At 49.4% G+C, this 26938-nt stretch overlaps 2 protein-coding genes and 2 long non-coding RNA genes across 5 annotated transcripts in view; 2 read left to right on the top strand and 2 right to left on the bottom strand.

Moving 5' to 3' along the window:
• Positions 1–380: 380 nt before the first annotated feature.
• Positions 381–16448, bottom strand: HNF1A (HNF1 homeobox A). The gene is made up of 10 exons (XM_071571839.1): positions 15766–16448; positions 8712–8911; positions 7460–7646; positions 6914–7152; positions 5995–6152; positions 4053–4254; positions 2636–2827; positions 2246–2367; positions 1814–1955; positions 381–1278 (listed from the first exon to the last, which is right to left on the bottom strand). Exons 1-10 carry the CDS (start codon positions 16098–16100, stop codon positions 1151–1153), a joined length of 1905 nt encoding a protein of 634 aa, XP_071427940.1. The 5' UTR covers positions 16101–16448; the 3' UTR covers positions 381–1150.
• LOC139679792 (uncharacterized) lies at positions 12147–23625 on the top strand. Of its 2 annotated transcripts, none has more exons than XR_011699247.1 (3): positions 12147–18622; positions 21444–21548; positions 22973–23625. It is a non-coding gene; the product is annotated as an uncharacterized lncRNA (long non-coding RNA). The 2 variants fall into 2 exon arrangements; XR_011699248.1 differs by having other exon boundaries at positions 22976–23625.
• Positions 23222–24650, bottom strand: LOC139679793 (uncharacterized). Its single transcript, XR_011699249.1, has 3 exons — positions 24487–24650; positions 23727–23774; positions 23222–23622 (listed from the first exon to the last, which is right to left on the bottom strand). It is a non-coding gene; the product is annotated as an uncharacterized lncRNA (long non-coding RNA).
• A 148-nt stretch (positions 24651–24798) lies between these two features.
• Positions 24799–26938, top strand: part of SPPL3 (signal peptide peptidase like 3) — a 57782-nt gene continuing 55642 nt past the window's right edge. The window contains exon 1 of the mRNA XM_071572378.1: positions 24799–25173. Coding sequence (XP_071428479.1) covers positions 25151–25173 — 23 coding nt within the window. The 5' untranslated portion in view covers positions 24799–25150. The remainder of the gene's footprint in view (positions 25174–26938) is intronic.

Here is a 26938-nt window from a genome sequence, read left to right on the forward strand (position 1 = left end):
ACTAATGCCATATCAATGATGTGAACATTGAGAGTAAATGCAGAGGGATAATTAGAAAAGGATTTATGTAAGTAGATCCTTGGAATTAAAACCCTGCACTTAGTGCAAGTGAGGCTCAGACCCTGGGGTGACTATTTGCATATCAAGAGCTACAGAATCGAGCCTGCAGGGAAGCCAAGCATGAGCCATGTCCTGTGAAAAGAATCCAAGCTGACATGTTTGTACAGAAAACTGAAGGCACCTCTACTCTCTGTGGAGCTTGGGAACCTCCCAGGTGTTGTGCAGTGCCAGGGACCAGTGGGGAATGCTATCCTCCAAATCATTCAGGAAGTCACACGAGATGAGAATCCACAGGGCTAATGCAGAGAACTGGAAGCTCCTTGCTGCTGTTAAACTTTAATTTCTGCATTTAAAACAAAGCAGAGCTATATCAAAAATAACCAAGCCATTTCCAGTGGCATAGCATGATTTTAGAGCAGGTCATTTGTAACTGAGAATGTTGTTTGGTATTTTGGTGGTTAATTAAGGATTTGTAGCTTGTGGTCAGTGATCTCACACTGACCCCTTTGTGCCAAGCCATTCCCAAATCTGTGTCTTGGTGATTTCCATTGCAAAGTCAGGAACCAGGTTCTCTCACTCTTGCCTCCGAGGTGCTGTTACTTCTCATAGTTCTTATTGGTGCTTCCTTCACCCAAGGAGGAGAGTGTTTTAAAGATGGTGTCCCTTCTTTGGCAGCTCAGCTTTGCTCTTTGCATGGCTCAGTCTGCTGTTGGCAGGTTTGTACAGGCCCAGCTTGGTGAGTGCTGAGCTGAGTGAGAGCCCCATCCACGCCCTGGCACTGCTGCCGTGTTTCACTCAGATCCCTGTCCTGGGGGGTTCCCTCCTGGGCAACCACAGAAGGGTATCTGGTCATTCTATGCTGGCTCGTGGGGTTTAGGTTTGCAGGGGGCAGTGGATTTTGGCAGTGCCAGCATCATCTTTCCATGGCTTGTGTCTTGAGCCTGAGACATTTTCTCTGCTGGAGGCAGCTGGGCAGGGGCTTGTGTGAGGCAGTGGGTCTGGAGGGTGTCAGCCCTTCCTTCCCGTGGTGACAGCAGTGGCAGTGCCAGGCTGGGGTGGCACTGAGTCAGCCCTGAGGCAGAGGTGGTGGTCACTGGGTGGAGGATGCCATCTGTGTGGAGATGAAGGTCTCGATGACATTGTGGCTGGAGGGCAGCAGTTGGCTGTGGCTGCTGGCGGGGTCGGAGCTCTGGTACAGCACCAGGCTGCTGGAGGACACTGTGGAGGCACAGGCAGGAGTTCAGTGCAAGTCCCCACTGCAGTCCCCTTACCCTTTGTGTACACACCCAGCGTGGCTGCCCTCTCCTGGCACAGGGACATAACTCCTTTTGTCTGTTTTGTGTGCTATTACATACCCTGAAATGTCCTAAAAGCACTGAGGGGAGCAATGTTCAGAGAGTTTAGTTCTCTTAGAACTGGGAAAATCCAACTGGAATTTCATCATGAGGGAATTTTGGGCTTTTCAGCCCTGAAAAGTGCCCTCAGGACTGGACACCAACACTGATTTTGTCAGTATTTTTAAGGTTGTTTTCCTCTCTGGGTTCTGAAGGAGCCCTTTCCTGCAGGCTGTCCTTACAAAGGGTGTACTCTGAATTTTTAACTTGTACAAGCTTTTCAACCCCTTCAGCACACTGGTATAGCCCCCTTAGGGAATTGTGAGCCTCAGTTACCAAATTCTGGCTGGATTTTTGCAGTGTTGGCAAGAGAAATTAGGCAATATGTGGTTTGAGACAAGAGTGGCTGCTGCCCTTACCCGCAGGGCTCGAGGAGAGGCGCGGGCCGGGCTGCAGGTGCTGGATGGTGGTGTCCTGGTTCTGCAGGTGGATTGTTGGTGCCTGTGACACTGGTGTGTGCATCCCAGACTCGGTGTGAGTCTCTGAGTCAGGTGTGAATGCCTAGAGAAAAGAGTGTTAGCAGTGCCTGGCTTCTACATCCCTTCCAACAGGCCTGAGAGAGGAGTTGAGCAGGTGCCGTTTCCAAGGACATCAGGTCCTTGGTGAAGCAGTAAGGAGCTTGCTCTGGTGCCTCCAGTACTGCAGCTGGTACCAGTGAGGAGATAAGAAAGATTATCCTGCTGCAATAACACAGACCACACACAAAAATACTCCTTGACAAGCAAGGAGCTGCCTGCAGACAGGTGCAGTTCAGAGGTGGGGGAACAAAGGTGAGTGCCAAAGGCTGGTACCTGTTTAGTCGGTGTCAGGTTGGTCAGGGCGCTGAGGTTGGCTGTGTCTGTTATCACCATGGTTTGTGGTAAGAGGCCTGTGTGTGTGTACTGGGCCACTTCAGACTTGGGGCCGTAGAGAGCTGTGCATGAAAGAAAACAAGGTCATGTGGGTGCTGGAGCTTTGCATGAGGTTTGGCTGAGTTGTTCTCCTTGTGCCTGGGGACCTGCTGTCTGTCTCCAAAGCACTGGGAGTGGAGGGAAGGGAGATGAGTGCAACAGAAAAATAGCTTCTTAATTAGAGCAGTAATAGAGGAGGAGAACAGGGTGTTGCAAGCCCAATTCCCAGCAAATGCTCCAGAACAGAATCTTTATTTTTATTTCCTTGAGCAAACAAGTTCATACTCTTACCGTGGGGGTTCTGTATCTGGGCCATGGTAGCCATGAAGGGGCTCTGGTTGATGTGGCTCTGGACTTGCTGCATGAGGGGCTGCTGGTAGGATGGGTGCAGTTGCTGGGAGAACTGGACAGGCTGCAGGGTGGTGAGGCTGCTCCCCATGCTGTTTATCACAGGTACACTCTGGGGCTGGGTTGAGGCCAGGCCTGGAAAACAAGGGCTGATGACAGGAGTGTCACACACTGTGGGAGGAGAGTGGCTGCTCTGCCACGGGGCTGTCAAACAGTCATTGTGGCAGCCCTGGCCTTGCAGGCTGATTTCAGGTCCTCCTTTTTTCATTGGTTATCTGTGATTAAGAATAGATTTCATGCCTGTGAGAGGGAAGTGGCAATGTGCAAAATGTACACTGCAGAAACCCACCTCTGGTTTCCAGTGCTTGTTCCTGTCTACATCCTTGTGTACCAGTGTAGCCCAGTTGATATGGTTTATATAGTTCCAGGTTAGTGATGACCAGAGGTCCACTGGGCAGGCTTGCTCAGGAGTAAACTCAGAGCATCATTTCAGTGCCCAGTTAATTTTACTCTGTTTTTATGAAGCTCTTGGCAACAGAGAGAACTAGGTCATAGCTGTCCAGCCACATGGAATGGAGTTTTAGCTCTTTTTGCAGGGGCTGCAAAATTGTGTAATTTGTATCAGTGTTGAAGAGGTAGAAGGATTCACACATTGCTGCCCTTTTCCCACAACTGTCCAGAGCCCATTCCTGTAAATCAGCAAGTCTGTCCAGCACTCCAGGGGCTTTTTGTTTGTTTGCACAGAATTTATATCATAATCTTGGGTATAAATGAGGAAATGGAAATTAATTCAAAGCTGTCACCATGGAACAAAATAAGGCCTCATTCTTCTAGGGAAGAAGTGTGAGAGTATACATTTTATTTTCTTGTATCTAATGAGATTCACTTTGGCAGTAGACTAGTCTTGGAATGAAAAGAAATCTTATACAAGTCCAGAAAAGCTGTAAAAGTGAAAAATATAAAAAAAAATAGTAATTACTGTGGATTCCAAAGGCATATACTGCTCTTTGCAGGAAGTAGAACAGTATGTTTTGTCTTTCAAGTGCTATGAATATGCTTCAATTATCATAGTTTTAAGGAAGTACTACATTTTTATTTGGGAAGATGAAGAGCAGCAAACCCAAACATTGGCATAGGAATGGCTTGCAGAAGTCCCTTACTCTGGAGATGTGGGTTTGTGTGTACGTAATTCTAACGTGAGGGAGGAACATCCATCCCTTAATCCCACTGGAATTCGCAAGTACCAGGTGCTGCTGGAGATCCTTAGTGACAATTTCCTCATGGGTGTCACTGCCAGCTTATGCTTCTGCCTTTGCAAGGGGGGCAGGTGACAGTGTGAACATGCCAGGGCACAACTCACCAATGACCAGGGTGGAGGCTCCGGTGTTGGTGAAGGCGGGCGCCAGGGACGGCGTCTCTCCGGCACCGATGGCCATGACGCCCGGCAGGGATGCCATGATCAGGTTCTGGGTCTGCTGGCTCAGGGTGTGTGGGCTCTGCTCCAGGCTGTGCAGGGCGGTCAGGGTGCTGACAGGAGGGAGGGTTCCTCCAGGAGCTGACACCTGTGGGACAGGAGAACCCTGAGAGTGCCACCTGTGGCAGGGTGGGGAGTCCCAGACCTGCCATGAACATCCTTGCTCTCTTCCTGCCTGCTCTGACCCCTCACTGACTAGAAGGACTTCACATGTGCTTGTCTGCAGTTTCCTGTGCTCAATTAACTAGCACAGGTCAGCTGTTGACATACTGAAAGCAAATCCCTGCTGGTTCAATTCTTTCACATTTAAGAAATCATATGGGTATTTTAAACCAGAATGAGATCAGGCCCCCTGCATTCTCTGTAGGGAAAGAGTATCTCCTGTTTCACAGCTAAGGGTAGGTGATGCTCAGAGAAAGAGAGGCTCAGGGAATTTTGCGTAGTAGTTTTGGCTGTGGAGTTCAGCACAGAATCCAGGAGTTCCCCTTTTCTTGTTCACCTTTTTCCCTGAGAAATGCCTGTGACTTCCCTTTCTCCCTGCAAGTGTCTGTTAGTGGGCAGTGAGTTTGGGTTGTGATTTTAAAAGAGTTGCTGACAAGTTTCCTGAGACCATTTTTGTCACACAGTGTGCTCTTCAGGCTGTGTTACCTGCAGTCCTCTGCTGTCAGAGAGGAGAAGTACCTGTTGGATAGAGCAGGACTGTTCAGTGCTTGTGTGTCGTGCTGATTCTGTCTTTGACAAATTTAATAACTTGTTTGTTTTCTCAGCCTCAAAAATGACCCACATAACCTGTGCCTATACCCCTGTGGGGTTTTGAGGTTGCAAGGCCCTTTAGAGACCTGTAGTCAAGGGCTGTGGAAGAGCAAAAAAGCACTCCAATAATTTGGCTGATAGAGAAAGTGAAATGCTTTATATAATACTTTTTGTTCTCTCCCCTCAGACAAAAAGCTGTAAGAAAAGTTTAGTAAGAATAAACACCAAAAGCCTAAGCAGTGGGACAAACCATCTTGATACCAGTTTTAGAAGACAGACATAGAAGATTTTCAGGACCTCATGCAAGACTTATTTTCTTCAGCAAGAGACCAGAAGGCAGCAAAGTGAGTGACTGATGATATTTAAATCATGCTCATTTTTAGTGACTTTAACTTTGCCTCAGGCCAAGCTTGCACTAATGCAAACTCCTGCCAACTGTTTCTCTGTAAGCAAGGGAACATGTGCAAACTGAAAATGATCAGTCTTGTACTTCTAGTGCCTCAGTGGTAATTATGTGGGAAAAGGTGTAATCAGATCTCCAAAGGAAATTGGCTTTGAGAAGGCGGATTGCTACAGTCTACATAGCCAGTAGTGACTGCATGCAGGCTGTTGGGCTTAGTTGTTACATGTAAAATAGATGTAACTATGGGTCTGTGCTCTGTTAATCCCACTGGTTTGAGCAACTGTCCTGAGACATGTGGGGTTCGGGTGAGAGTTGGAGATGGGGTGGGAACCTCACTGTGGAAAGGAGGAGAGAACAGGGTTTCCTGGGAGGAAGGAAATCGTGTCATACCTCGAGTGCTGTGTTCTCAGAATAGACTGTTGTGATTGCTCTTAAGGAAATGGCTTCTTTCTTTCATGCTCCAGTACCTGCCCTCACCCCAGCTTAGAGGGCACCTGTATCCCAGGACTGTTGATCTTACTTGGGCAGTGCAAAAAGACTGCAATATCTCTATAAGAGGGTGGGTTTCAGAACATCTTAGGGAAAAAACTAGTTCTGAATGGCCCCTGTTGTGACCACAGTCAGAAGACCTGATGTCCTCCAGTCAGTGGAACTGAAGTATCCATCACTTACCAGCTTAGTGTCTGTGCTCAGTAGGTTCTGGCTGGGTTCCAGTCCAGGGGGAGAAACCTGGTGGAGGATGGTTTGGGTGGTCACCATGGAGCTGTTCCCATGGGGGTTGCTGCTGGAGGACTCTGGCTCGCTGGCTGGCTGCTGGTTGTACCTCACTCCTGCATCACAACAGGAGAGAAACTGATTGTCAGAAATGAGAAACAGACACTTTGGCAGGTGCCAAGTTCAGTTTCCTTTGCAGGCAAGTGCCTCCTGGTGTTTGGGGAGAGACTTTATGGGTGGTAGGGGAACCAGAAGAACAGGCATCCTCACACCCTGCCCTGGCTTTCTCTGTGACTTGGCACAGCTGCTCCTCAAACACTGCCTGGCTGTGGGTGCTGCAGGGAGAAAACAGGACTCACTGCAAACCACCCTGCTGCATGTAGCTGTAGAGAGGAGAATTGTGGTGAGATCGGCCCTTCCCTGAGCAGGAGCAACTCCCAGCTCTGGCCTGTGAAGCTGAAAAAGCTCTGTTTGGGATGGAGAATGACCTTTCCTGAAATACTCCTAAAAAACTCATCACAAAGTTTGTTGGTGCTGGTATTGGAAGGAGAAAGGGGCACACAGGATATGGCGCTGACTTTGGACAGCAGGCAGGGATGACTCCTCCAAGGGGGATTGCTGCCTGCCAGCTGGGAGAAGGGCAGTGTGTCACAGTGGGTGACAGCTCTGGCACTGAATTCTGTCACCCTTGCCATTCTAGCCACTCTCCTCACTCACAGACATGGACTCCTTGCCACCTGTGCCCTCCCCTTGTAGCAAGTCAGCTTTTTCTGTCTGCAGATTCACCTCCTAAAGGGTGGGACATGGGAGACAGTTCTGGTGAGTGAGTTTGGGGAGGTTCACCCCTCCTTCAGAGTTGCCTCAGCTTGTTCCTTACCATGCACTTTGGTGGGTGAGAGAGCAGCTGGTGGCTGGAGGGAGGAGGAGTTGTGAGCAGTTAGGGGGGGTGCCGAGGTGGGCTGGGGGCTGCTGAATGTGTCCATGGCCAACTTGTGCCGGAAAGCCTCCTCCTTCCTGCGGTTGGCAAACCAGTTGTAAACTCTGACCTCTGTCACCAGGTTTGAGCCCAGACCCTGGGCCTGAGAGGGGGAAACACCTCTCTGGATACACTCTGCCCTGTTGGGGGAAAGCACAAGGAGAGCCTTGCTGAGCCAGGCTTAGTTGGAGACACAGAGCAAGCCCCCAGAGGGCTGGGGTCTGTCAGGCTGTGCTGTGTGATCCTGACAGAGCAAGACACGAGGCATTCCTTATCCTCTGTGCACAGGGAATGCTCAGTTGTGGCATTTCACTCCAGCGTGGCTGGTGTCATGGTGACATCCACTGCTGTGCCTCTGCCCTGCCTCTCACAGGCACTGGCAGACACCAAGGACACAGAGGGGCCCTGCTGTGCCCACCTCCCTCAAAGCCACACACCCACCCTTACCTGTTGCACTCTTCCACCAGTGCCTCCCTCTCTTCTTTGCTGGGGTTTTTCTGCCTCTCATAGGCTTGGAACAGGATCTGTTGGGAGGCAGGACCCCACTTAAAGCGGTTTCTTCTTCCCTTCTTGGTGGGCAGGTCGTCTCCCATGGGCTCCTCTGCCAGGATACCTTGGCCAGCATGTGTGAATTCTGCAGGCACAAAGGGGCAAGAGAATTTGCTTTTAGGAAGCAGTTCCAATAGTTTTGTCAGTTTGGGTGTCCAGCAGACCCAGTGCAGCTTATCATTGGACAATATCTTGTACAAGACAGAGGGTTGAATCTAAATAGTGTGGAAATAAAGTGGCATAATCAGCTAAAACTGATGTTTGTAGCAGGATCATCTTTGCCTGATGGTTCTCTCACGTGCATTGCTCATGCCTTGGTGTAGTGAAAGCAAATGAAGCTGAGTTTACAGAAAGCATAGAATCATTTCGTTTGGAAAAGACCTTTAAGATCATTGAGTCCAACCATTAACCCAGCACTGCCAAATCCACCACTAAGCCATGTCCCCAAGTGCCACAGCCACACAGCTTTTAAATCCCTTCAGGGATGGTGGCTCTACCAGTTCCCTGGGCAGCTGTGCCAGTGCTTAATAATCCTTTTGGTGAAGAATTTTTTCCTGATAACCAATCTAAACTTCCCCATGTGCAACTTGAGGCCATTTGCTCTTGTCCTGCCGCTTGTTACTTGGGAGGAGAGCCTGACCCCCACCTGGCCATAATCTTATCTCAGGGAGTTGTAGAGAGCAAGGAGAGGTCCCCCCTGAGCCTCTTTTTCTGAACCCGTTGTGCTCCAGCCCCTTCCCCCGTGGATTTTGGCAGTGAGCACAGCATTCTCTGCTCTTTGCAGCTGGAGGAACTGTTGCTTTCCTGGGATTGCAGAACTGTAGTTCTTGGGCAGGAATTCTGTCTCTGCCATCTGCTCCCTAGGCTGCTTTAGATGAGGATGGGTGGGAACTCTCACTGCAAAGGGGGAGCCTCCGTTTGCTGCTCCTCAGGCAGGCAGAGGGGAGCTGGGTGAGGCTGCACCAGGGAGTGGTTCCCATGCACTGCTGGGTTCCCCTCACCACTGAGTACTGACCTAGACTCCTCTAAGCTTCCTGCTAGAGGTGGCTTTTGCTTCCATTTCTCCTCAAAAAAGCAGGGAGTAAGGATGCTGAAGGGTGGGCAGAGGCCTTTATGAAACAGAGAGGAGGGTGGTTGTTGCTGTACTTACGCTGGGCCACCTCTCGCTGCTTCCGGACGTACCAGGTGTACAGGGCTGCCCGTTTCTGGGTCTTCATGGGAGTGCCCTTGTTGAGGTGTTGGGAGAGGTGGGACTGGTTCAGACCAGTGGTGTCCACCACCTCACGCTGAGGGATGTTGTGCTGCTGGAGGTAGGACTTCACCATCTTTGCAACCCGCCAGGGATCCTCCCTGCAAGCAGCAGAAAGCACTGCTCAGGGGAGAGAGATCAAACACCTTCTCTCAGCAGACCTGGATTCCAGGGAGAAGCACCAGAGGGGTGCCTTGCCTGTCAGCACCATCACCTTTGGTGAGGCCAGAGAGTTCAGTGTCTGCATGAGGGGAAGCTGTTCCTCACTGGGGTGCCTCATTCAGTTTGGACTCTGCATTCAGGGTAAGAACTGCTTGGTGTGGAAATCAAGAGCCAAAGATGTAGCACTGGCTTCCTTTGAACTGCTCTTTGTAAGCCCTTTGATCTCCCCTCAGGAGGAGGCTCTCCAGTTACCAGGGGAATTTCCCAGTACATGGCCACGGGCTTTGCTGTCTGTGCTCAATTTTATATGAGGTTTTAGGTTGTTCTCTCTAGGCAGTTGTCATCTGTAAGTGACAGAAAGTGCTGAGTGGACCTTTCTGCTGGCAAGTGATGTGGATTTAAAGCACTTTTTCTGCTAGTGAGGAACAATATGAGGAGGGAAACGTTGTTGCATTTCAGTACCCAGGTGGATGTTCTATGACTACAGATCTCTTTTCAGAGGCATCCTCTCTCTTCCCTTTCCCTACATAACTTTTCTTCTCTGTCCGCCTGTCTTTAAGGCTTAGATGTTGGGGTAGACATACTAAATCTTCTAAGAGACAGATTGATGAGGGTTAAGCCCAGCTCCTGCCCTCATTCTGGCCAGGCTGGGTTGCCTTGCCATAATCCAGGAGACAGAGCAGGCTGTCACTGTTCTGTGACATGACAGCTCTCCATGCATATGGATGGGACACGTCACCCAGGATTATGTTCTTACACATCTGCTGTGTGTTACTCAAACACTGACTCACACCTAGAGCCACTTAGAGCTTCTAAATGCAATAAAGAGCAATAGGCAAACCACTGAATCCTCCTATTGTCACCCTCCTTTGGGGTAGCAGCTGAGGGCACAGACCTGTTTCAGACCAGCACACAAAGCTTGAGAAGCTAACATGGTCTGGGATTTTAAAATTAACCTGAATCTTTGGGGTTTATGATCAGTTAGAACATCCATGGAGGTTCCTAAGGAAAGTAGAGAAAACATGACTGTGACTTCGTTGTGTGTATTGATTTCACCAGGGCTGAAAATCAGAGTAGAAATAAAGCCGTGAAACCAGGCAGTGTAAATCCCAGCAGTGCAGGAGCCTCTCTGCAGAAAGGCCCCTGTCTCACATCGACAAGAGCATCTCTCTGTGCCTGCTGTGTGAGATTCTGGAGGAATTGGAAAGACACTGGTGTCACATTCAACACCAGCATCAAAGGAGCAGTGGGGAGAAAGAAGGTACTTGTGATTGTGCAGAAACTGTCACAAGAGCACACACGTCTGAGCAACAGGCACCAACTGTGCTGCTCATTGCTCTGTTGACTCAGGAGGTGCTGGAGGCTGAAAAGTGATAAGGAGGACAAAGTCCACACCTGTTCTCTCAGTACAAACACCCTTATCTCTGTTCTCCTGCAGCCTCCCAATGGCTGACAGTCCAAGGAGCAGCTCAACTGCAGTTAAAATGTGACAGAAACAGCATCAGTTACAGCCTTCTGAAGAAGCTGCTTAAAATAGAACATTTGTTTCTCTTTTACAACAGAACATTTACCATAGAGGCTTCTGTTTTTCAGCTTCTTCCTTTAACCATCTTTGTCTTTCAAAAGCCTTACATTTGTCTAAACTTAAAAAAGCTTTCCTATCCTCAGTGTGTTTTGTCTTTCACTCCTGCTGCCTAAATCAGTCTCATTCCTTTGTGATGTTCTAGCCAGCACCTGCACTCCTTGTACAAGTCCCTGTAGAGAGGAGAAAGGACTGACTTGGAACCTGGTCTCTTAGATTTGAGTTTTGGCTCAATGGGAAGAGGAAAGACTGTGTTGCCACTGATGGAAGCGTCTGTTACATGTTAGTTCCTTTCTGCATCCCAGTCCCAAGCCACTTCTGTCTCCTCTGTTGAGATCCTCACTTCTCTGTGGTGGGAATAAAGCAGGAAGTGTCTGTGAGTCTCTTCTTGCAGTGGATGAAAGCCCTGTGGGTTTTGCCTTCTTTTGGGCAAAGGGAGGAGCTTTGTGAGGCAAAGCAGTGGAGGAATCTTAGAACAGTGTGATTTCCTGGGGCAGTTTATGAAATCCTGGCTGCTCTGTACATTGTCAAAGCACAGTCTGCAATATCAGTGCAGCAATTCCTTTAGGCCAAGGCTACACCACAGTACAAGTGATGACAGTCCAGTCAGCTGAACCCTCTCATGAACCATTGCCCAAATACACAGTTCCACCTGCAGAGCCTCCATCATTCCTAGGACATCATAAGTTGAAACCTTTGCTCTTTCGGTGACCATAAGACTCTCATGGACTGTCAGAGGGGAGGATTTCACTCTAAACCTGGTTCTCCTGCTTGTAGTTACACTAAACTCTCAATGGCTTCAGCAAGTCAGAACTGCAGAAATGGGTCTGCCTTACTTTTATGTCCAACCCTATTTTCTGCCTTTTAGCTTTTCTCCATATGCAGACTGTCCCCATTCATCTCTTGTTCTCCAGGGTCTAATCTTTGTCTCTAAATTCTTCTCATACAGTTAGTTTTGACTTCCCTCGTCTGAGGCCTTGCTCTGTTGCTCTCAGTTGCTCATTGCCCTGTGAGCACAGCCCCTCTCCATGGCTCATCCCCACCACAGGGGCCTGGGTCCTGTCTCCGTGTCAGCTTCTCATTTTCTTAGTTCTGAGATCACTTTTTAAGGGCGTTTTCACCTCCCTTTTGTTACCTGAACAATAAGTAACCCAGGTAGTTAGTTATAAACTCAAAGGGAACAAGAGGCTGGTTGATAATTTATAGCAACATCTCAAATTTAAATGGAAAGTAAATATCAAGTTGTTAGCATTAAAGAAAACCCATTCCAGAGAGCTGGAGATGTAACATTCAGGGGACCTTCTCCCTCCTTCGCTCTTCCCAACTTTTCTCTTTCTTTCTCCTTTGTTCTTTTCTTTCCCCTCTTTTGCCTCATTCTGTCTCTCCTTCTTTCCCCTTCTCAGATTCCCAGGTAAGAGAAGCCTTCCTTTCCCTGAGGTGGGTTCTGAATTGCTGCTTTGGACCAGACCCTGCTCAAACAGAGGGTCAGAGCTGTGACATGCTCAGGACCATCCTCTGGCCCTTTCCTCTGGAGCCGCTTCACAACCCTGTGCACAGCCTGGAGCTGGGCTGGGCAGAGGGGGAAGGTAAGACCATCCATCCCAGCAGTTCCTTTCTGTTGAACTTGGCCTGGTTTGCCTCATCTTGGTTTATATGTGGAGATGAGAGGGGTGTGGCTGCCTCATCTCCAGATTCCCCAGCTAGAGCCATTCTAGGGTGGGGGGAAACACTGAACCTTTATCCTGATGTCTCTTTGTTTTCTTTTTTCCTCCTGGAAAACAGACTTTTATCCCTGCCTCCAGGGGAAATCTGTACCTTATCTCAATTTCTCTCTTTCCTGATGGAATTTCACCCCTTGCCCTGCAGGTGGATTGCTGCTGTTCCTCTCTCCATTTGCTTTACCTGCATTGTGTGATCTGCCCCTTCCCCCAGGGCAGCCTCTCTGGCCTCCTACCCTGGCAATATCTGGGAGTTTCTCCACACAGCTCTGCCTCCCCACTGAGTAATTTCTTTCTTATCATAGATACAATTTGTTTTCTGTGTGGACTGATACAGAACGAATTGGTTTTATTCAGGCTAAATTTACAGAAGATCAGTGAGACATGTGAAGGGACCAAATGAAATTAAGTTAATTCCCCTGTTAATATCTGCACTGCCTTTAGCATGTTTTCTCTGCAGGGACAAGATCTAATCAACACCCATGGGTGCACCCAGTGCACCAGGGTGGATCTTCTCTACATCCTGTTTTGTTTAGAGCTTTGTTTAGAGCTTTCCAGACTGTGGCTTCGGCTTCAGTGGTCCTGTGAGGACATCCTTGGTCCCTTGGTGCTGTGAATATTTTCCCTTTCCAGCTCCTGGGAAGCCTAACAATGGACACTCCCCTGTTTCTACTTGATAAGCAATGGCTGCACTTACCACAAAGACTTTCTTGTATCAGCAATAGCTGCCCACAAGTCAATCTCTGTTAAAATCTGGTCTACAAGACCTGTACTAGACCAGGGATTTTTAATGATGCCCAGAGAGGCTTCTGACTAAAGGCAGAAGTGTCTCCACCTGGTTTCTGGATTTGAAATCCTTGTGTAGATGGTGAAATAGCTTTGCAAGCATTGACCTTTTACTGGGTGTCCCTGGGCATGGAGATTCTTTCCTGCCTTTCTTTTATGTATTACTGGCAGTAACTTCTATTATACTGTTCTGCCCTGCCTTAAAATACTCATAACACTTCTTTAAGGACATTACCTTTAGGCATCTATTAATGGAAAGGTTTGATCTTAAAACAAAAATGTTTATTAGTAGGTAACAACTTCTTAGACATTGTCAGCCCCTGGTACTGGTTCAGGTACTTTGAATGGGTTCTCAGACACACTTTGATGAGAAATTTGAGCCATGTCCATGCAGACTTCCTGCTGTTTTCCCTTTACCTTGGTTAATTTCCCTCTATTATGTTCCTCTATAAGTACACTTGTAATTTTTTGGTGAAACTGGGGCTTCTGGTCCCTTCATACTGCCCTCCACAGCAGAGGTGAATTGCTCTGTCTTGTGATGGGGGCACTGATGGCAGAGAACTCTCATGTTTCAGGGTAAAGCTTTTGTAATTAAGAGACCCAGTGTGAGGCTTAGGAGATCCTTGTCCTTGCTCAGTCCTCTCCATACTGTCTCAGGGGTTTAGGTAGGTCCTAGAATTTGTCCCATTTGTGAAGTGGGAATGCTGCTCAGTGGACTGTCTGGAGACAGATTTGAGGCTGTTCATCAGAAAGTATTAAAAATTAATATCATGGGTTCACAAGAAAGGTAAGACTTGTGGTGAGGCTGAAAGTGAGCACAGGACAGACTGGCAGCAAGATTCTAGAAAGGCAGGGAGGAACAGAAGCCAGAGCTGGTGCTGAGGTGAGTGTGGCAGGGAGGAATTCCCTCCATCCCTGTGTGTGCTCTCGGATCACCGCGGATGGCACCGCGGTCCTGCTTCCCCCAGTCATTACAGGGAAAGGGACAAAGCCAGGGGGGCTCCTTCAGCTTCCATGGCTTCCTTGGTGGAGAAACACTTGACAAACCATCAGAAGTTAATGATCAAAAAGCTTATCAGGGTCTTTTCATCTATAAATTTATAAGACAAAAGAGAAATAATAAAGCCATTGGATAATTAGTAACTAGCCAGGGCCCGCCCGGTGCCACTGGGCTCAAACTACCCCAAGACCTGCACGCAGACTCAGGAAGATGAGAAGGAGACAAGGATGAAGGGAAGAAAAAGAGTGGGAGGCAGAGAATCAGCCAAGGAGACAAGAAAATGCGAGGAAGGGCAGCGGAGACAAAAGTGAGGAGAGGAGGGGAACAGGTAAAAAGAATGTGAAAGCAATAAAGTGAATAGAGGAGACTAAAAGATGTGACAGAGCTGGAAGTGGGGAAGAAATGAGAGACATACTGGGCCAGAAAGAAGACTGAATTACTGGGAATGCTTTCCCCACCCAGGTAAGAGCTGATCCAGTGAATTTTCCTCTCTTGGCTACTGCAGAGTCATCAACTCCCAGTCTGCCAGGGAGCTTTTCTTTAAATATTTACAGCAAATCCTGACTCTTGTCCTGCTGTTTTTCTAGCTCTGGCCTTTTGTGGTGCAATTTGATGTTTGCTTCTGCTGTTACATTTTCCGTTGGTTTCTTTTGCACATAAAAGAGAGTGATCAGAGAGCCTGAGCAATTCTCTAGATGGATTTTCTGTGAAGGTTTTAAGTGCAGGATGTTGCTGCATCTCTTTGTCTTCTGTCAGCTTGTCCTTTCAAAGTACCCCCAAATCAGTCAAGAATCTGCTGTGATAGATGGTGGGATGGACCTGATCCTTCCTTGGACAACCCTCTTGTGTCACCCTCTTGTGCCTCAGTGAGAATCCCTGGGAAATGGGGAATCTGGGGAATGTTTGAGTCTATTGTGAGGCTTGTGGGTTCAGGGAACTCTTCCTGTCTTCTGCTCTCAAAAATACTTTTTGCAAAAGCAAATTTGTGTGGCAGTAGGAGCTGTAATTGTTGCTGTGTGTGCACTCTGTGGCTGTTACAGGCAGTGGATGGTAAAAGCAGAGTGTTCTGTCCAGGTTTTAACCTTTGCATGTATTTGGTGTGTGCTCTTTTTACAAGAAAAATACCCACTGAAGTCAGGGAACTTTGCACTCAGGAGAGCGAGTTCTCTTGCTTTGTCTTTGCCCAATAATCTCTATCAAACCTCAGTGAAATGAACAGTATTATTCTCCTTTAAAGATAGCAGGGCAACATTCCATATTCACCTTACCATACATCCTCAGGCAAATGCAGCACCAGCTCAGAATGACCGATTTTTTTCTTTTCTTTCCTGATGGCTGAAATTGTGGATCCTATTAAAAATTTAATCCTAAAGCCTGACTTTCAGTCAGAGAGATGCAAGTTTTACAGGCCTTGAACTATTCTGGAGCCTGATGCTATAAGCACATCGAATATGTAATCAGGCTCCATGGCTCCCTTCACGCATTTTAAGTGAGATGAAAGGAAAATTTGAGCATTTATAAGGAATTTGGGGGCGTTAGGGGGCTTCTGGTCCTGCCATGGAGAAGATGGCAGCTAGATCAACTAGGGATACTGAATCAACTAGGGATCAACTGAATACTGAGGAACTGAGCAGTGGGGGAAAGGAAAAGAGATTTAGAGGGAGAGTGCAAGAAAGCAGCAAAGAGGAGCAGTAAATCTGTCCTTACTGTAATAGTCTTTCCACCACAGCCTTCTGGTGAGCAGCCTCCTCAGGGCTCAAGTTTTCCAGCTCCTTCATTATTGGAGGGGTGAATTCCTCCCCGTCATCTGAGATTTCGTCCTCGGACAGCCTGGCCTCGGTGATTCCGTTGGGCAGGCTGGGGATGTCGGGGCAGGGCTCCCCTTTCTCTGTCTGCAGGGCATGGATGGCGCGCTGGCTCTCGCTCTGGAGCCCGTAGGGTTCCGCTTCGCTCAGCGCCTTGATCAGGGTCTCCTTGGTCAGCCCCGACTCCAGCAGTGCTCCCAGCAGCTCCACTTGGAGATGACTCAGCTTCGAGACCATGGTCTTCAGCCTGGTGCCTCCTGGGTCTCAGGTTATCCTGCTCCCAGCTTCCCTACACCATGTTCCTGGGGTAACGCGCCCGACTGTCAGGAGCGTGGGCACGGCGCAGCCTCCCGCCTTTGTGCCCCCCCAAAAACAACAAAACACAAAATTGAGCCACTTCAGACCCCCCACGACTGTCCTGAGCCAGTGCTGATAAAGGGACCCTTGGCTATCTGTTTACATTGGAGCAATGTAAATTCTCCAAGGTTCATATTTATCTGTGTGCTTAGCAAGTTACTGAACTTTGGACTTCAGCATTGCCACAGCGGTTCACAAAGTGCAGGGGGAGGGGGAAAGGGAGGGAAGCGGGAGAGAGGAGGAGAGGAAAATGAGGGATAGGAGGTCTGCAGCATGAAAAAGTCAGCTGTGGAAAGGAAACCAGGAGGATGGGGGTGGAGAAGCCTGGCCTTCTTCTGGCTCCATTGGTTTTGGAGAAGGAAGGAGGGGGAGTGCCCTGGAGGAAGAGTGCACTGGGCTGTGTGTGGCTCAGGAGAAGGTGCTGCTGAGGGAATATTGCAGAGCCCACTCCAAGCTCTGGCAGTGCTGAAGTTCAGCCAGTCTGAGCCCTTTGGGCTGAGAGGGAGCCACGCTGGAGCTTCACTGGCCTTTGTGCCACCCCCAGCAGAGGAGTGTGACTACTGGGTCCATGAGAACGTTCCCAAGGATGTTCTGGAGCTCCAGCTGAATTCTGTGGCAGAGCATCAAGTCTCAAATGACTTCTTAAATGACTTTTTCACTCTGGCTTTGGCTTGCTGGGTATCTTGATATGCAAATACTTATACCTTCATTTTAACTTGCTATGTTTGTTGCTTAATTGATGAGCAGGAGCAGCGTTCCCATGTAATTCGGGGGATTGCAGGCCTTGCCCCTCTGAGCCCATGATTGAAGGATGTCATAAGGAATAGCCCTGGGTGTTGGTTCATGCTCAAAATCCTTTCCCTATCATCAGCTGCCCTCTGCTTCCAACAAGTGCTCTGGGCAGGCTTGTGGTTTCCCTTTATCATCTTGCTCCATCCCTTCTTGATACCAACCCTGCTCTGAAGTTCTGCTCCCACCTCTTGGGTGACTTCCTAAAACAGGATCCCTGACTTGGCTGGGGTCACTTAATGCAGTTCTCCAGGAATCCTTATAACTGCATTGTCTTTTCTGGTCTGCAATGATCTGAATGAATGTATCTGCTTTGAGTGGCTAAATGTGCACGTGGCCTCAATGCACAAGCGTCTCCTGCTGATGGTTCCTTGGAAGATTCAGATGTTGTCTCAGTGGAGGCTTCCTGAGAGCACCTGCCTGTGTCTACACACTCCCATCAAACCTAAGAGCCTGGTGGGGCTGTCCCAGACTGGGTAATGTCCCCAGACAATGCTGCAGAGGACCTTGGCCCCTGTTTTCCCTTAGTGGGCACCATCAGCCGTGCTCTCCAGGCTCCTGAGTCAGCAGGAGCAGGACAGAGCTCCTGGGACAGACCCTCCTCCCTCCAGGCACAGCGGCTGGGGGGCACTGCTGGTAACTGCTGGCTTTTATTTCAGGTATGGTCTGCCCCAGAGTACCACCTGCCCTCCCTGCAGGGCATTAACAAAGCTCAGATGGATACAGGAGACTTTTTTGTGTGGCTAAGGACAAGTAACAATCCAGAGTCTACTTAAAAACATCCAACGTAAAATTTATCTGTGAACATTAATGTAAAGAGACTTCTTTGGTATCTAACGATTTTTCTTTTTGGTCATACTCTTGATAAAGAGTATTTAAAGAATGGTGAGCTTGGCATTGTCCTATTGATGTGTTGATATAATTTCCATGCATTTTATTTGTTATCACATTTTCCTTTATTCCCCCCCCCCCCAGCCCCTGCTAGATATGCCAACATTACTGGCTGATAACAGTAATTGTCAATTCTAATTACAGCATCCTACTGTGACATACAGTTTCTGCATGACATGTCCTTATAATTCAAGGACTTTGCAAACAGAGACAACAGCTTGTGGAGCTCTTGCAATATGTGACAGAGGAGATGCTGTCACACTGTGTTACTTATTTCTGCCTCTCCAGCGTGGTGATTTCTTTTACCTAAACTAGGATGGAAAATATTACCACAGTTCTGTTTAAAAGATTGTCCAATCTATATTCTCTAAGTGTATGAACCTGTTGAATGCTTGAGGGGAGATGGGGACACAGACCATTAAGTTTAAACAAAGAACAGCAATATTTGTCAATGGAAGCTGTAAGGAGAAGAAAGCACAGCAACAAATTATCTGTCTATATTGTGTGGTTTCAAGGATTCCTTAGACACACAGAAGTCCTGATGATGCTCCTTCTGCTTGCCTTGAACACCTTCAGCTTCTTTTGAAACCTGTGAACTTTGAAGTCTGTAAAACCAGAAATGAACATCTGTTTGTGTGTCAGGACATCACTGAACGCTGCACTGGGTGCCTTGTGGAGAACCCTTACCTGAATCTGGAAACCTTTCCAATACTGAGGAGAAGGTAAACCTTCTCTGTCACTCTATCCTGAAGGGCTTTTTCCCTTGGCCTATTAGAATTGTCCGTTTTAAACTGCAGGAGCCTGGAGAATTAGCAAAAGAACAAGCAAACTTACCCACTCTGTTCTTTCCACTGACTGGAACGTGCCAGGCTGTGCCGCTGGAGGGTTCAGCACTTCATTAAGTATTCCAGATTCTTCAGTGCAGGAAAACCAGTGAGATTTTCAGTGTTTCTTAACTGTTATAAACTGCTGCTGGTCAGAATGGAGGGGATTTCTGCTGCAACATCACCAGTATCCCTATTTCACACCCTGGCACCAAGGACTGCAGTTCCTGTTCCTCAGGTTATTACAAGTGCCACGATGTGCAGTTGTGAGGGGTGGGAACAGCAGAGCCCAAGAGTGGAAGCTGCAGAGCTTTTACCAGCTAGAGGATAGTTCTGGTAGCAGAGCAAGAGCTCAACTGCAGAGTCTGCCCACAATCCAGACAATGTTCTCCTGTAGCTGAACTGTACTAGGGGAGAATGAATACCTTGAGAATGAGTATTTGAAATAAAGGGTCTTGAGTTTGTTAACCCACCTTCATCTATTACCAGTGCTCAGTATGTGCAGATTTCCTGAACTGCAGTAATTTCCCAGGCCATGACTTGATTCTCAAGTCACTCTGGTTTATCTTGGTAATTGTGACAGGGAAAACTGTAAAGTTTGGAAACACCGAGTGAGACCTGCTCATTTTCCTCATGTTTGCAATATTTGGTTCTTTCCCTGCAGAATCACTTGGTTTTCCTTAAGTGTAATTAATCTGGTGGTTGAGACCCCTCAAATTCAGTGTTTCATTAACAAGACTTAAGGAGCTTTACAGCACTAATCTGGTCATCTTAATAGCAAGCTCACAAACAATGTTACAGTAACAAATCAGTTTGGATGCAGATTGGAAAAATATATCAGTAAGCACAAGAATCTGATTTCTATTTTATTTAATGGCAAGCTTATTTAATAAAGATTATTTAATTCTGTTCAACAGTTTTTCTCCTACTGCACTTGAATATAACTTCTGTGCATTTTTTAAAAATTCTTTTCTTCCCCTGAAGGAGCAGACAGTGTGGTAACACTGTGACAGCTGTCTTACAAAACTGGCTCCCCAGCCTTCTCCAATATCCCTCCATGCAAGGGTGTCTTGGGTTCCTCTAATGAAGTTCTATTTTATTGGTAAATAATAGCCTGTCTTGATTAACTTCCAAATTAATCCCTTCTCCCCTACATGTAATATTGAATTACTAATTAAATGGATTACTGAACACTGAAAACAACTGCATGGAAGTATGAATGGGCACACAACAGGAACATTACTCTTATTTTGCACTTACTGGTCTGTGTTGTGCTTATTGCACTTGGGCAGACCCACAGTAAGGGCCAGGATAGTCCTGGGAACAGCACAGAGGCCAGAACAGACTCCCAAGCCTGGCCTTCTGTATCAACACCACTTTTACCTCTGCTGCTTTAATTTGCTGAATTATATCCATTCTTAAGTGTACATGATGAAAAATACAGGAATTTGGGGGATAATGCCAGTGTAATGTGGCTTCAAGGAGCATACAGAAAAGAAAACAACCCTAAATGTATTTATGATAAAAGTGCTTCCACGGGGAGCCCATACAGTTCCCTGAATAGGGTGGTAAAATTGCCACTGGCAAAAGAAACACTGAGAAATGATTCTTTTAATAATTCTTTACCATTTTAATGTTCTTCCTGCTGAGACTGCTAAATGTTTTACTGGCCTGAACGACATTAACATAATCCCCTCCTTGAAATGTGAGAGCTATTATGATAATGCTCACCCTCATTTCTATTACTGGGGGTAGGAAAGCTACAGAGTACCCAAACTGGTTATTATTTGTGCTTTGGGAGCTTAGTCCCCAAAGGCACACAGGAGTGTGAAAAATCTGAGATAATTGTCATTTGTATGTTGTTTTTGTAGGGTTGGATTTCAGCTATTTGTGCCCACCCTGAGTATCTCAGTGGGGAAGGACGTGCTCGAATATACGGTTTTAATGTTTCAAATATAAACCCATTTATGCTTTAATTTAACAGCCTTTGCTGTAAATATGTGATTATAATAGAAAAATGTGATTTTACAGAGAAGGAAGCTGGGCTTTTTCATTGGTGCCTCCATCCATACTTTTAGTAGCACAACCAAAACTTGCAGAGCCAAGAAGGTGCAAGGCTGCCTTTGGCTGAGGCATGGAAGGAACTTCCCGGGTTTGTCCTTGCCACTCTTTGCAGGTTCCAGTTGCACTCAGAAGCACAAATATTTTACTCTTTACATTTGTTAAACTTTGGGAGTGTCAGGAAGGTGTACCAAGCAGCAGGAACTGGGCTGGATGCAGAGCTTGGAGTCACAGTGTGATAATGGGTTTAAATTACAGGCTGTCCCTACACGTTCCTCCCCGGGCATGGGGAAGCAGGACTGTCCTCCTGCCCAGCCATCCATTTGTTCCCGCTCATTTATTCCCTGTTTTACCGCCAGGATGAGGGTGGGAGCAGGAGCAGCTCTGGAGCTGGGTTATGAAGGAGTTTCCCACTAGGTGGTGGTGAAGAGAATCGTGTCACACACACGGTCAATGCACGTTTCAGTTCTGCTCATCGGGGGAAATCCCACAAGGATCCTACAAACAAACAGCCCCGCGTAGCTCCCAGCTATACAGGCAAACCCGAATCTCTTGATTTTTACCTTTTTTGCCTTCCCTTTGTGCTCGTTTCCATGCTATTCGTCCCTCACAAAACCAAGCAGTTGACAACTACAGCTGTCATGTCCTTTCCTGAAAGGTGAAGTGCCTACACGAAGCTACTCTGGTTCTTTCCACCTCCGTTCGAGCAGAATCAAGACATGGTTAGCTAAATGTCACCTGCTGACATTTAAACAACTTGGAGGTGAGGACTCTTTGTAGCCAGGACTTTCATCTGATTTTTCTCCACCACACTTGCCTCTGGGAACTAACCTTCCAAATACAAAAATTAAAAAATAAAAAAAAGGTTTTGTTTGCTGCTAGTTTTGAAATACCTTGACAGGCCTAAGCAAAGCATCAGTCTACATCAAAGGTTCCAGACAGAACAGGTATTTTGAAAGGACTTGTAATGTCAGAGTAACCTGTCACTGAAATTCAGAGTAAAGCTCTCTTGTAGGTCCTAACAAAGACTGTACGAAAGAGATGCTGAGAAAATTGTCTGGGGGATGCAAGCAGTGCTCCAGTTTGCAGTGAGAGCAGATGCTGGGTCTGCAAGGAGGGATACATTTCTCCTGTGAATTCATCCCACTGCTATCCTGTAATGATAGAGCAAGCTTGCAAAATCATTTAGTAGTCTAGTCACAAAGCCTGAGATGCTGAAAGAAATTATACTTTAATTGCTCATCAGCTATAAATCATTTGTGCCAAATTAATGTGCTGGAAATTTTGCAAGACTGAGAAACTGGAAGCTACTTCAATAAGAACAAAAAGCAGTTGGTATCTATTGTTTCATAGATACCAATATCAGTTTTACATCCTATTCTCAGGGAAAAAAATTCAGAAAGGCTCTTTAGAACCAAGACAAGGCTGAAGCCCTGATTTATCTTTCCCTGGAGTGATTTAAAAGGACAGAGAGGTTCTTTTTTCCTCTTACATTTACTGTTATAATCAATGAAAAGGGTAGCACAGACATTCCAGAGACCTGGGTTTGCACCACAGCAGTGATGATTCCAAATTCCTTGTTCATTATCTAAGCATTTCTGTAGATGCTTCTGCTGGGCTGGGGGAGAAAAAGAGCAGGGAAGTTCTCTGTTTTGGAAGTCCCACGCAGAGCCTAAGCACCTTTTACACCAGGGATGTGTGTGTGGGAACACCAGAATTTCCTCCCAAACCAACAGACCTGGCTGTGTGCCCAGAGCTCCAGGGCCTGAGCTCCTGTCTCCTTGCCCCACATCCCCCAAAGGCTCTGTATCTACTGAGATGGGCACAGGGACTGTGTGGGGTGTAAATGAATGGCAGAGATCATGTAGGGGAGGAAGCTTTTCAAGGTGGTCCAGCCTGAGCTGCAGCAGAGGAAATGTTGGCATTCCTTACCCTGCCATCCTTCCAGCACACTCAGCTGCCAGGACTGACCCCAGCAGAGATCCCACCAGCTGGTGAGTCGCAGCACTTGGAGTATTTCCACGCCCTAGCTGATAAATCTGATTCTCAAACAGATGCTGGGAAGTGGGTAAAGTGGTGATTATGTCAGGAGCTCGAAGGTCATCCCTGTCCACAAGGCCAAAGGGCTGTGAAAATCAGAGGATTTGGATGCTGAAGTGACACAACCCAAATCACTTGTTTTCACAGCAGACACGGGGGAGAAACCCTCAGGGTCCAGCACCACTTAATGAAAGCAATGTTTGGCTGGAGCAGAAGGATCCCAGGCATTCCCTCCACCAACACCAAGGAAACCTGCGTCGCACATGGAGCATCTTCTGCTGAGCACCCCAAACTCAGTGTGGCTGCAACACGTTGCAGTTTCCTCTGTGTCTAATCCTCTGTCATGACCTCACACCCCCCATTAAGGTTTTTCCCTTTAAGAGAATAAATGAGATGGACAGAACGAAAATAATTTATTCAGTCCACTAACAGAAATAAACTGGGGTGGGCTCTGAGTTTCAGAGGCATCTGGCATCCCTGCAGATTGTATTCCATGCAGTTACATCGTGTTCAACTGTGTGTTCAAACCGGCTCTTGTCCCTCCCACGCTGAAAGGAACAATGAAGGGGAATGCACAGCTGGGCAGGGACAATCGATCCGAGCCCCGCAAAGCCCCACCGGCACAAATCGCTGCCAGTGAAGTCCCAGCGTGGCGGGATTACGGAGAAAAGGGAGGAACAGAACCCGCTCCTGCCCTCGGCAGAGGAAGGGAAGGGCTGAGCGAGGAGGGTCTGGCAGCAGCACCGGGGAGGAGAGACAGGAGCTCTGCCCGGGACGAGCGCGGGTTTGGGACAGGGCTGGTGATGACATAAAACACTTAATTTTATTTGGTCAAAGTACATGGAATGTTGTTTTCCTTCCTTAAAAACCCACTCTGAGCACCCGATCCTACTGATTTTACCTGGTTACAACGATCACAAGTGCAATATACGGCAGTCTCCAGAAACGCCTGTGAATTCAACTCATTAAACCACCGCAGGGGATGAACCACCTCTAGGGGACGGTGCATTTGCCACCGCAGCCTCCTTGGGGAACCCCCGCAAACTCCCCGGGAACTGCTGCGGGAACAGCGACAGGCGGGACCGCGCGGTGCCTGCCCACCGGGACAGGGCCGGGACACCGGGACAGGGCGAGGACAGAGCTGGGACACCGGGACAGGGCCGGGACAGTGCTGGGACAGAGCTGGGACACCGGGACAGGGCCGGGACACCGGGACAGGGCCGGGACAGTGCTGGGACAGAGCCGGGACACCGGGACAGGGCCGGGACAGTGCTGGGACAGAGCCGGGACACCGGAACAGGGCCGGGACACCGGGACAGGGCGAGGACAGAGCTGGGACACCGGGACAAGGCCGGGACACAGGGATAGGGCCGAGACAGTGCTGGGACACCGGGACAGGGCTGGGACACCGGGACAGGGCCGGGACAGTGCTGGGACAGAGCCGGGACACCGGGACAGGGCCGGGACACCCGGACAGGGTCGGGACAGCCCCGCCGTCCCGGGGCAGGAGACCAGGGCGGGGGCCGGGGCTGTGCTGGGTGCCCAGTGCGGGAATGGGACCGCAGGCTCGGGAGCCACCCCGGGAGTCACTTCGGGATTCACCCCGGGGATGGCGGCTCCCCGCGGGCAGCCCGGGGAAGTGTCCAGCCTAAAGCACCCACCCGCAATTTGCGGTGCTTTGCTGGGGGCGGCAGCTCCGTCGCTTCCCCCCGTTGCAGCCGTCGGTGCCGGTGCCGGTGCCGGTGCCGGTTTCCGCAGCAAACCCGCCCGCCCGCGCGGGCTCCCCGCCAACAGCTGCGCGGTCGGGCCCGGCAACCAACACCCCTCCGCTGCCGGCCCCCACCCCGTCCCGCCCCAGTGCGCGTGCGCGCGCCCGGCCGCGGCGGCACGTGAGGGTGTTGTGGGCACGTGACGGCGCGGCCCCGCCCCCCGCGCGGCCCCGCCCCCGCCGTGCGCGCGCGCGGCCACGGGCACGCGGCGCGGCCTGGCCCGGCCGCCGGTGCCGCCGCCTCCGCCCCGCCCCGCCCGCGCCGCCGCCGCCGCCGCCCCGCCGGCCATGAGGCCCCGCCGGCGCCACAGCGCGGCCCCGCGTCCCGGCTGCTGAGCCTCCGCCCGCCCCGCCGCCACCGCCGCTCTGCCCGCCCGCGCGGGGACCCCCCCTCGGCTGCCCTCCCTCCTCACAGCCGCCGCCATGTTGGGCCGGGAGCCGCAGCGGGGCCGCCACTGAGCCCCGGAGCCTGCGAGGAGGAGGCGCAGGACGAGGCGGAGGAGGAGCCCGGGCCCGGCCGCCCCGCAGAGCCCAGCGCCGGCCGCCCAGCCGCCGCCATGGCGGAGCAGACCTACTCCTGGTGAGCCGCGGGGCCGGGCCGGGCCGAGCGGGGCCCGCGGGGGGACCGGGGCGTGGAGCCGCCGCCGGGGAGCGGTGCGGGCTCGGCGCGGTGCGGGAGGAGGGACCGGCGGGAGGGAAGAGAGACGGGGCGGCCGCGCTGCCGGATCCCCCGCCGGCCCCGGAGCGGGAGCGCGGGGAGCACCGGCGGGTCCGGAGCTGTGCCCGGGCACGGCAGCGTCGAGAGCCGACTGCGGGGCAGCCCTGCCCGCGGGCACGGCGGGGCCGGGGGCCGGGTGTGTGTCTGTGTGTCTGTCTCTGTGTGTCTGTCTGTGTGTCTGTGTGTGTGTGTGTGTCTCTGTGAGTGTTTCACCTGGCGACAATGGGCTCGGGCTGTGTACAGGAAATAGAACGGGGAGGAAGAGACCAGTTCCTGTGGGAAGACATGAAGTACAGCAAATGAGAGGGCATTTTTTTGGTGTCCTGGCACTGTCTCGGGCCTAGCAGGCACTGGAGTAGAGAGACGGGGTGCAGCTTCTTCGAGTAATTCTGTTTTTTTTGTACTGTCAGGGATCACGACTAAAATACCTCAGATAATTTATCTGTGTATCAGCTCTATTGACTGCAGCAATTTAATTGTGATACCACTGCATTTTAAATCTGGTGATATCATCCCGGGTTGTTTCTTAGATTTGTTGGGAAAAAAGAAGTTAAATCTCAGCTTTTGACCTTGGTGTGTGCTGGATGTGGAGAAGGGATTGAACATGCAAGGAATATTCCTGTTCTGGAAATCTTTCCCATTACTTTTTCAAAACTTGCAACCCAGTGGGGATTTCGGTTCTGCCACATGTTGAGACTTTGGCAACCCTTTCGTCCCTCTTCTGTCACTTCTCTGTCAAGAGCCGATATTTGTGTTGGTTTTCTGCCTTTTAGACGTTGTTACTTTGTTTCACAAGCCCCGTTCAGGCAATGGTGTTCTCTGCTTTAAAAGAGCAGCAAAGCCACAACTCTTACAAAGTGTGTTAAGGTAAGTGGCTTTTACTACAGATTTAGGCAGTTTAAGGTATTTTAATTGAATGTGTCTAGTGAACTGTTGTCTTAGTGTATTTTAAAGAAGTAAATGTAACAAAATGTCAGTTGTACGTTGTTTCGATTGTGAACTCCTTTGCCTTTTGAATGAGAGTCTTTGCCGTGGTATTATCTAAAGGAAGGTTCTTAGCAGAGCCTGGGAGGAGGATTTGCTCTTCCTTGGGCTCCCTGTTTTAGGGCACTGAAGTTGGGGTTTCAGTTGTCCTTCACTGCTTCCTCGGTGCCTCTCAGGAGTGGAAGTTCTTTCTTACAGTCCTGAGGTTGTAACAGAATGAGGACATGAGGCTTGTGTAGCAAAACACTGTAATTTTGTGTCTCTGTTCGTTAACGTGTCCTCACTACTTGAGGTTTCTGTCACTTTGCGTTGGGAGCCTGGACAGAGCAAAAGTCCCGTTCCATCCTCAGGGGTCCTGCTCTCTTCCCTGAGGGTGTTTCGTTACTTACACTTCAAGCAACAATCTTGTGTTGGTTTATTTTTAATTATGGTGATGGAGCTCGGCAGAGAATTGGGTGGTGCTTTAGTGCTTTTAGGAAGAATGTGCGTTTTGAGGGCTGAGCAGTCTGGTGCTGTTTGCAGCGGGGCTGTGCCCAGCAGGGAGTGCAGGTGTCCACCCCAGCCTGTCCCTGTGCCAGCCCTGGCCCTTTCTCCGTGTGGCAAAGGTGGCTTTCCAAGAACGGGTGTGTTCCGTGGTGCAGAG

Source organism: Pithys albifrons, chromosome 17 (assembly GCF_047495875.1).
Source record: "Pithys albifrons albifrons isolate INPA30051 chromosome 17, PitAlb_v1, whole genome shotgun sequence".
Lineage (NCBI taxonomy): Eukaryota > Metazoa > Chordata > Aves > Passeriformes > Thamnophilidae > Pithys > Pithys albifrons.

Coding starts and splice junctions, on each gene's coding strand:
- HNF1A (XM_071571839.1), bottom strand. CDS start 16,100: ATGGTCTCGAAGCTGAGTCATCTCCAAGTGGAGCTGCTGGGAGCACTG. Junction 4,255..5,994: donor TGAGCACAGACACTAAGCTG/GTAAGTGATGGA, acceptor CCTGTCCCACAG/GTGTCAGCTCCTGGAGGAAC. Junction 2,368..2,635: donor CCAGATACAGAACCCCCACG/GTAAGAGTATGA, acceptor TTTCATGCACAG/CTCTCTACGGCCCCAAGTCT.